This window comes from Lipotes vexillifer, unplaced genomic scaffold, assembly GCF_000442215.2.
Source record: "Lipotes vexillifer unplaced genomic scaffold, Lipotes_vexillifer_v1.1 scaffold298, whole genome shotgun sequence".
Taxonomy (NCBI): Eukaryota; Metazoa; Chordata; class Mammalia; order Artiodactyla; family Lipotidae; genus Lipotes; species Lipotes vexillifer.
Window position 1 is genome coordinate 1,146,403 of NW_006793272.1, and position 10,515 is coordinate 1,156,917.

Consider the following 10,515-nt stretch of genomic DNA (forward strand, 5'->3'; position numbering starts at 1 on the left):
GTTAGCACTTCTGTTTCAGATGAGCCAGCTCAAATTTCAGGGAAGAAAACTCTACCTTGCGAAGCAGAGACTTGGGTTATGTTCTGGGCTTTGCCATTGACTTGCTAAATGCAGATCCTAATGTTTGCTTCTCCCTATGGCATTCAGCATGTGTTGAGAGAGCCAACTTCATACCTAGGCCTTTGATGCCAAAGAGGGTATGCTTTGTTTTAATAAGTTCTTGGTAGGATCTTGGGTTTTTTTAAATTGTCCCCTTGTGGGCTTCCCCGGTGGCACAGTGGTTAAGAATCCGCCTGCCAATGCAGGGGACACGGGTTCGAGCCCTGGTCTGGGAAGATCCTACATGCCATGGAGAAACGGGGCCCGTGTGCCACAACTACTGAGCCTGCGCTCTAGAGCCCGCGAGCCACAACTACTGAGCCCACGTGCCACAACTACTGAAGCCCGCGTGCCTAGAGCCCGTGCCCCGCAACGAGAGATGCCACCGCAATGAGACGCCCGCGCACTACAAAGAAGAGTAGCCCCAGCTCGCCGCAACTAGAGAAAGCCCGCACGCAGCAACAAAGACCCAACACAGCCGAAAATAAATAAATTAAATACAAAAAATTTTAAAAAATCTTATAAACTGTCCCCTTGTTTTTAAAAGCTGTACACAGGAAAATTTGAGAATCAGCAAAGACAGAAAGCATCCTTGCCTGACTTAACCTGACACTGCAGCATTCCCCTAGGCTAGCCTCCTATTGCCAGCCCAGATGTGTGACTTGTGGAAGGGGCCGGATCCATTTCCTTGGTGGATTGATGCTTTGCTATCACCATTTTAAGGATGCTGCAGGCCTTTTCTAGAGACTTCCCAAACATCATCTGTGAAATCACGGTGCCATTGGGAAGTAAGACTAAAAGGCATCAGATCTCTGTCTCTCCCCCCCAACCCTCCCACCAAGAAACAGGAAACAGATGCAGAAACATGCGCTCACGAGGCCCCCTCGGTTCATCCTGCACAGACACTTAAACAGTGAAGCCAAAAAGCCCCTTTCCCCAGTTTGGTACATGTTCCTGATAGCTAAAGCATTTCCAGGGCTGTAAGTGAAGGTGGGTGGCAATAGGAGCTTTCTTTTCTTTAGGGACAATTAAGGTGGAAGGAATGGAGAAAACTATGAGTTAAGTAAATCAGCCCGCCAGCTTTAGTATCCTTCAAAGTGGCTGGCCAATGCAGCTCATGGAAAGAAAAGACACACTCGTGTGTAAGGCTGCGATATAGTCAGAAGTCTTGTCTCCTGTGGTTAGCTCATCAGCACATTTTCAGATAAAACCATCAAGGTTATTATAGGTTCAGGCTTTGGATGTTTGGATTTTTTGCTTTGGGGTGTGCCTGGGCTTGACCTCTAACGTGTCATCTGGAATAGCATTGTAATGGGAGATGGATGGAACGGGGTCATTGACAGGGTAGCGATTCAAATCCTGAGAAGAATGACCTGGTATTCTAGATGAGAAAAGGGAGGCCTGATGATGGGGTTCAGAAGAATCACCTGCCTGAGAAAGAGGACACATACAGTAAATGCATGCCCAAGAGAGCAATGAGGCAGTAAAGAAATGAAAAAGAATTGAGAAAACGTCAGGGAGCAGGTCCTTTCTCTCTAATGTGGGACCATCACAAGGAAGCAGGGAGTGTCAAAGCATACCCAGCAATATGGTCAGGAGAGAGGCAGCCAGAGGAGATGGCTTGGATTTGATAATGTCACCAAGTCACGTCTCTACAAAGAGACACAGTCTGCTTTACAGGCATCTGAGCCAATCCCTATGCATCTTGGTTGATGAATATTACACAATAGCTGCAAATGGGAGAACTGATGTCAAAGAAATACTCCAAGGTGAGACCTGGCTTCCTGTTGCCTTGATAACTTGAAGGCAAAGAAAAAGAATTTGATTTAAACCTGGGGATTCTGCAGGAAGGTATCACGGTTGTTATAGCAGCCTCCTGAACGGTTCATCAGGGGATCATCATCCACAGTCCAGCATCCCACCACCGATTCCAGCTCCTTGCGGCCAAAAATAGGGTTGCTCACATTGCGGCAGACATTCAGTTCATGGAAGTTGCGGCAAAAGTCCTCCAGGCTCATCCTGAATGGAAGGAAAGAAATGAAGATGTTACTTAATACCTACCCCTGCAGTTCCATGTGGAAGCCCCAATTCCCTTTAGCACAGAAAACCTCTACTCACCAAAACTCTCCATCATCAGACATAACAAGCCCCAGGTTCTTGCGATCTGCTGCAGTCAGTTGCTGCCACTCTTCAGAACTAAAGGCAAATGAACAAAGGGATAAGCCATTTTGTTTGCCATTGACTTCCTACAGTAAGCAGGATGCCAAGGGAACAGAATACATGAGGACTGGGACAGCTTTGTCTCACCACCAGCTAAGTCACAGGCCCCACGTCTGAGAAGGACCCACAGATGTCACTAAGCATTGACAGCCCACTAGCAGTCTGGAGGGATGGGATTGGGAGAACGTATAGGGCTTTGGGGATGCAGCAATCAAAGTGGAAAGCCACTCACATCTCACTCCAGGGCCCACTCCATTCTTGTCTTCCCAAGGGGTTCCTCAGACGAATCATGTACAGCTTCTCAGTACTGAAGACCTCCACGAGTCTTTCTCCAAGACGGATCTTGCGAATATCAGTCATGGTGTACGTATGGCCCTTCAGTAGACCCCAATCAGTTTCAACTTCTTGCTCCTCCTGATTGGGAAACTGAGAGCAAAGAAAGATACGTAAGGGCACAAGAATTGGGAGATCCAAGGCTTGGCTCTTCCTCTTCTTTGATTGGTTTACCCGAGTATGGTTGAAACTAGTTCCCTTATGCAGATAGAAATTTGATCCTGCCACCTAACTTGACACAAAGCAAGCCAAGGAAAGGAAATAATAAAGAACTTAATATAACAAACAATTCAAATGACCCACGGTGGTACACTGATATGAAGAGCATTGAAATTTGTTGGGTTTGGTTAATTCTTTGAGCAAACAGCTATAACCGCCACACCCAGGAGCAAAGGCAGGAGGAATAATTTAGCAGAGACTATTTACATCAGCTCGGATGCTACGTCGGCCTCCAGCGGGATGACTGGTACAAAAGGATAATAGGTTAAAGCTCCTTAGCCTCTGCGCCAGGGCTCAGTGCCTATTTGTTAGCTTTCTGAGTTTCAGAATGACTTGTCCTGGATCTCCAGGGTAAGGGTGATGCTCTCCGCTAAATGTCGTGGTCTCCTCTGCCAGAAGTGAGCGAAGAGTGGTTTTGGTGAGTACAAACCTCAATGGAGCAACAGATCAGACCTCCTTTGGTAAATGTTTTGTACAGTTCTCCAAACAGCTTGTACTTCTCCTCAACGAGCTCAGTGTATCTTCCCTTCTGCATGTCAACAGTCTCAGCCAATGTGCCAGTGAAGTCCACGATGATATCAGTAGTGGTCAGGCCATCCAGGGCTTCATAACAGCCAAGCAGTCTGGGGGCAAATATGCAAAGTTATCTTTGTAAAAGTATTTTTCCAGGTCAAGGACATCTTGTTTCCCCAAGTTAAAACAGTCCTTGCCCAGCCAGCCTTTACCGGCTAGCTTTTCTCTAGGTATAAAATGAGAGATATTTTGAGAATATAGTCAGATTTCTAGGTTTAGGCTATGTTGATCTAGGACGGTCCATGCAGAAACTTCTTTCTACAGGTAAATATTAGACAAGGAGAAAATCTGCGGCCATAATGCCATGTGATCTGTAGATCAGCAGCAGGAAGAGGGCACCTGGGAGCGGTAAGGGCTTAACGGAAACTGGAACAGCTGATTTCTTTCTCATCTGGAATTAGGGAGGGCCATTCCCAGGCCCAAAGCAATGCCTTGGATCTGACTGATATCCTACCCAATTTAAAGCCCAAGGCTAAGCTGGGGGAGCATGAGTTCCCAAGGATGGATGTGACCTTCCTTTCCTTGTGTAGCCTGACCACTGACTAGCCAACCCCCCTCCTTACTTGGCATAAGCTTTTTCCAGCAGAGCATTCCAAAACTCATTCATGGAGGTGGAGAAGGAGCAAACGAGGTCCCCATTGATGGTGGGCAGCAGGTCATCAATCACCACCTCGGTCCACTCTCCAAAATGCCAGAAACGGAAGCGAAATATCCCAGCATATTTCTCTAGCTTTCGAGGGTCCCATTCCTGTTCCTTATGGTTGGGAATTGTCTGGAAATATAAGAACATTCAATCAACTCTTATTCACCAGACCATATCCAAATACTGAGATTACAGTTGACTTCTGGCAAATCCCATGTGGCAACAAGGAAGCACACCAAATACATTTGGTTTGGGTCTAGGTAGGAAGTCCCTGGTAGGGCATTTTTTTCTGCAATTTTTGCTCCCCCAGTTCAGTTTTGCTGAGGATAGTATTACTATGCTTGCCCTGGATACACACAGGGTGACTGGGGCCAGCAAGTTATGGGTTAAATTATTTACCACAGTTAATCTACAGACTCGATCATGAGAGACTGTCTACACAAACATATTCGTGGTTGCATATTTAACCACATAAACAAAGGCATTTTAAAAAGCAAAATCAATCAAAACACAAGGCCCCCTGTGGTTTCAGTTTTTAAAGGTCCATCCTGGAGAGTTCGTGCAGATTCTATAGACTGTAGATTTTATTCACACCTTGAATAAAATTACATTTGGGAAAGTCTCCTTGGTTACTAAAGAAGACAAGAAGGTGGAAACCGAGTGAGGTCGGTACCTTTGTCCAGTGAGACTGCTGAACAGCCAAACAGGAAAACGCAGAGACCATTGGCTTGTGCCCCAGTCTCCCTTGGGTCAGCTGGTGGTTGTTGATATTGCCCACAATCAGACGGGGGTCATCACAGATGTCCTGTGGATACAACAGTTGGTTCTAAGAGTCTGGGAAGTGTTCCCCACGGGTCAGCGTGAGCTCAGCTAGGCAGGACAGACTTCACAGATGAGGTAAGGTGGAAAGATTACCAGGACTTCCACAGGTAGGAGAAAGGAAAGGTTTGGGGGGGTTGTGGAAACAAACACAAAGCAGTAGCTCATCAAGACACAGGGAAAAGGGTCATGTGGGAAGGTGGCAGGAGAAATGGAAGGAGAGGATACGACTGAGACAGGATGAGACGCGCTGGTGGGGGCCCTCAGACATAGCTATCACTGAGGTTTAGAGAGTTTTCACTGCAGCAGTGAGTTTGTAAAGAGAGAACGAGGGATTAGCACATTACATTCTGATCCTATTTGTCAGGATGAGATTTTCTGAAGCGCCTGTGCTCAGATGGGTGATTGCACTTAAAAGACAAGGCCTGATAGAGGTGGACATTAATGCTTCTCCCTCTCCAGAAAAATGAGTCAGGAGACCTTATACATGAAGCCCCTTCCTAACATAAAGCAAAGGCAACAGCGGTGTCCATGCAACAAGATTTCCCCACATCTCTGGATGAATACAGATGGCAGCAGCACTAATAGCAGGTGGTAATAGACCGTGTCTAGGAGCACTTCAACAGATACTCTTTTCCCACAGGGGATGTTCAGAACCTGGACAGAGTGGGGGAAGTATTTGTTTGAGGCGTATGTGTGTGTCTTTCCCCAACATATCATTAGCTGTGCCATTCCCACTGCGAGTAGGAAAATGAGGCCCAAATAATACAACTCCAGCACAATGTAATGGAGGAATTTTCAAAGTATAATCAATGCCTAAAGGAAGAATCCCCAAAATTTCCCTGGTGGTAGACAAAATAATTTGAATAGTGGTGGTAATGTTCACGCTGAAGCCTTAAGAATGACTAGAGTTAGCAGTTGGACAAGGGGGAGGTATGGAGGCATAAGGAGTAGAGAGACAGTCATGGACAGAGGTATAGTCACATACACGACACCATATAATTGAAGACACGTTTGCATGACTCAGAGTATCAGCCCTTGCAGAGTTCAAAGGCAGGAAATACCAATGAAGTCTTGGGTAGATGGAGACAGCTTCGTGGAGGAGGCCGTTGGCCAGTACCTTGACATTTTGCTTACCCAGCAGAAAAAAATCCTAGTCTCAAATGGAAAGAAAATCTACACATATATCCTTTAAAAATTATTAAATAGAGACAGCTATATTTTTCTGGTTCTCAAACCTCTTTTTTTTAATGGACGTAATTCTCCTTGATGCAGGGTCTGGTCTACAGAATGAAACATTCTGTATATTCTTTAAAAGCCAAAATAACTCTGGAAAGGAATAGGCATTCTGGGCAAGGACAAGTCCAAACTGAAGGTTAATTGGTCATCCCTTTGCCAAAAGGAGAGTTAGGTGGGTTGTCGGCAGCTTTGGTTTTTCTGGTCTTTTTTTTTTTTAGATGCATGTCTGGTGTCTCATTACTTTTTTGTCTTAGGAGGAGACTTCTATCTTACTAAATCGTTTCATGCCTTGGGAGCTGCCTGTTTTTTCACTTATTGAACATAAAGCAGGTGTGTTGGGTGGATTCAATCCTGATATTCTTTCTCTTCTGATTGTTTCTTTGGCCTTTCTAAGATGAGACGAAATACCAGTTTTTCCTTTCTGAGTCAGGCATTACCATTTTATTTGTAGCAAGATGTAAAGCTATACAGTGATTTCTGGGACTTAGATGATGCATATAATAGCTTCCAAGCATGAAAAAACAATAAAGTGAACATCGATATGTGGAAAAGTGTGCTTTTAGATTATTAAGGCAAATTATTTGCTGGTTTTATGTAGAGTTATTAGTGGTTGGGGTTACATTAAAGTGTCTTGATTTTCCACAAGGCTTTAATTCACAGCAGGGATCTAGGCTCAGCAAACACTTTTGGCATGTCAACTTCTATTTAAGACCTAAAGGATCATGTAAATAAGCAAAGAGACATGGAAACAGAACTCAAATTGAGGAACTAGATAATTATTCCCCTGTCGACTAATGTGAATGTGATTTTATATATATATATAGTGTGTGTGTGTGTGTGTGTGTGTGTGTGTGTGTGTAAAGCTGTGTGTAATCATGGGAGAATATACATTTGGGCAAAAAAAACACCTTATTTTCCATTTCCTCTCATAAACTGGCCCATGCCCCAGTTTTACTTCACCACTCTTCATACATGATGGATGGCTATTTAACAATGTGTTTTTAAAAATGAGTTAACAGTCCATAGACTGTCAAACCTGGAAGGAATTTAGAGACTATTTAGTCAACCTGTTTGCTTATTTTACAAATGAGGAAACAGGCTCAGAGAAGGGCAGTAACTTGCCTCTCCTGTCATTTAGCTAGTTAGTAGACCTAGGACTAAAGTTTTAGGTTCTTCACATACAGTTAGAGAAGGAACCTCTAGACATCAGCTGGTTCATCCTTTTGCCTTTAAGTTGATCAATGGTCACCATGCAAAGGATAATACTGTGAAGCTCTTCAGGGGTGGAGATGCAACTCATTCTCTCAGTCATCCATCCCAGTGTTTTATGTCTCTTTGCTTAATGCTCACCTAAAAGCTCTCCATCATTCTGGAAGACTGGCTTAACTCATGTCTTAGCTTTTGGTTCTAGGCTAGATATCACCAATGTGCTTTCATCTCCTCTGTTTCATCCACTAAATATGAATCAAACTCTTACGTATGTCAGCACCATGATGTGAAGCATGGGAGAACATTTTTATTAAGCCACATTTTTTTTTTTAACCTCTTTAAGGAAGTGAAAGACTAGAAATAGCTAAGGAGGTAGAAAGGGTAAAGGGTAATGAGCCAGTGCAAATCTAACAGCCAAATGGACTTTCTGGTGACAAATTTGAAAACAATGAAATGGATATTTATTGAATTTTCCCCTAGATTTAGACAACTGGCTATAATTCCTGCGGGGGTAAGGAAGCAAGGCTGGAGACATTTTCCTGTAAGTCAAAGCTGGGATGCAGAGTGCAGATGGGACATTTCAGCCCAAGCTCTGCTGAAATGGTAGGGAGTGGAGTTGGAGGAGAGGTCACAGCTCACACAGTCACATATTTGGGTGGCTTGAGAGGTAGGGAAGATTGCTGAACCTCTAATGGTTCCCAGCTGTGTTGGCCTAGTCGACATGATCCTTGAACTGGGCTGCCTGTCAAGGCAAAATAATTTCTTAGGGGGAAAACACACAACTAGGAAGTCGAGCACCGAGAGGAAGTCCAGGAATGGTCTCTGCAGACCCCTATCCCTGAGCCAAAGCCTTCCACTGATACAAGCAAAGCAGCATCTCTAGGAAGTATGTTCTCTTAGCTGAGCATTGAGAGATCCTCCCGTTGTCCTTACCTCATCTCCTTTCCCAGAGACCTCTGGGTGCGGGGAGGGAGGCATACAGTTATAAGCCTTGGAGCCCCACACATGTCACTCTATGTGGCTCTCTTCACACCTACCACATCCACATATTTAGCAATTTTTTTTTTTTTTACACAGGTGAAATTTGCTGACAATAAACATTGAGGTCCAGGGTAAACCTCAAGAACCACAGTAAAATGAAAGGCTGTGCCTAGAAAGCCAGCAGCCGGAAGAGTGGAGGCATATTTCAAAAGTGCTATGGGCAGTCTAGCAGTCCCATGGGGATGAGGACAGTGTGGACACTTACAAGTGAGGCCGGCCCTGCAGTAGGTACATTAGGACTAAGTCCAAGGCTCTAAGCCGTCCCAGAAGGCCCAGGGCTGCCATCCAGGGCCTGAGGGCTTTATCAGCTAGTCCAAGCAGCCATTATCTTATCCTTAGAAAATTGTACCATCTGAAGACACGGCATTTATAGGTGGACCTCGGCTCAGGGACCAATGTTGAACCACCTGCACAAGGAGTCAACTTGACTTGCTGGGGAGTTTTGCTTCTGCATGACGGTCTTGTCATTGGTAAAACATTATCTTCCTTCCTAACCCCTCCAAGGAAAACTCAATATGGAACCATAGAATAATATCTTAAGCCCAACTTCCACTTCCAAACTGGACAAGCAAAGTCACTACAGAATTATCTTCTTTAAACCTTCAGACTTCTGCAAGGAGACTCCAGGTGTAAATCCCAAACTGCTTTATTGGGAAAAATTTATATATCCGTGCAATGGAATACAGTTCAGCGATAAAAAGAAACAGATACATGCTACAACATGGATGATCCTTGAAAATCATGCTAATCTAAAGAAGCCATTTACTTTTATGACTCCATTTTAAGTGAAATGTCCAGAATAGGCAAATCTAGACAGAAACCGAAAGTACATTACTGGTTGCCTGCGACTGGGGGGAGGAGGGGTTTACTCCCTGCAAATGTGCACAAGGGATTGTATTGGGATGATGCAACTGGCCTAAAAGTGGATTGTGGTGATGTTTGCACAACTCTGTAAATTTATTTTAAAAAATCATTGCTTTGTATACTTAAAGCAGCTGAATTTTATGGTGTATAAATTGTACTTTGATAAAGCTGCTGGCGTTTTTTAAATTCAGAGTCTAAAATAAATAGGACAGATGGCAAGAGTATTGGCCTATTCAACTCTTTTCGATTGTGTCAACAGAGAAAAACACTTAGGACTATTCACGTGGAGGCACATGATCTCTGGGAAGAAAAAGAAATTCATGAACAGTCTAGGCCCAAACTACTCTACAGAGGTGTCCCATTCAGCTAGGTGTTGGAAATTTCTATTAGCACAAAGAGAGAAATCTTTCCTCCTTTAACGGGGTCCCTCATATGCAATCTCTCTCTGCTTCTAATGTCCCCTCTCGACCGATCCCTCCCATTCCTCCCACCTTTGCTTTAATCCAGAACCTCATCGGCCTCTTCTCACCCAAGGTAGTGAAAAGACCTGGGCAAGGGCCATGGTAGTGGAGGCTGAACTCAGAACTTGACCAGGAGAGCTGCCAGATCTTGTGCAGGTGCCCTGGCTTCCTCCACAGCTGGCTGTGCAATCGCCAAAAGGCCTTGCTCCATTTTAGCAGGAGAATAGCTGTGTCTGACTCGAAGACACGATTGTAGCTGGGTATGAGACAGTCAGGAGAAAAGCCAGAGGCGGGTAGGAGGGGAGAGTCGCTGGAGAGGAGATTTTCTGTGGGAATTTGGTGGCTAGATTTCAGCCTAAAAATCCTACCTGCCGTCTTAGGATCACACTGTAACTCAGGGGAACTCAGCTCTTAGAATCTGCTAAGACTTTATATGTTGAAGGTCCAGGAGGACAGGAAAGCCCAGGAGGACAGGTATCAGGCAATATAGCTGTGTACCCAGGAAGCTAGGCCAGTAGCTGGGGTCATTGGACCAATGGAGGTGTTAAGGGGAAGGATCTTCCTCTGAAAGGTATGGGCAGATGAAGTGGCACCAAACAATTGCAAAACACTCTCAGAACCCCTGCCTATCTAAAGTGGCTCCTTAGGACGCAGCAGGGAAGTGGCAAGTGGGAAGAGGGGAGCTCAATCCTGCCCTAGGATGGTGGCGCTTGACTGCAGTTGGTTGGTTTGATTAGCAGTGGTGTTTCCAGACATGGAGGCTTTGCAACCCAGGAGGGAAAGAGGCAGAAAAAA

The 10,515-nt window shown here is 44.8% G+C and overlaps 1 protein-coding gene across 1 annotated transcript in view; it reads right to left on the reverse strand.

Annotated features, from left to right (window-relative positions):
• CAPN6 (calpain 6) overlaps positions 1–10,515 on the reverse strand; it is a 25,606-nt gene that overhangs the window by 4,847 nt on the left and 10,244 nt on the right. Inside the window, 6 exon segments of the mRNA XM_007466306.1 lie at positions 1,932–2,118; positions 2,218–2,295; positions 2,552–2,745; positions 3,302–3,494; positions 4,008–4,216; positions 4,761–4,892. Coding sequence (XP_007466368.1) covers positions 1,932–2,118; positions 2,218–2,295; positions 2,552–2,745; positions 3,302–3,494; positions 4,008–4,216; positions 4,761–4,892 — 993 coding nt within the window.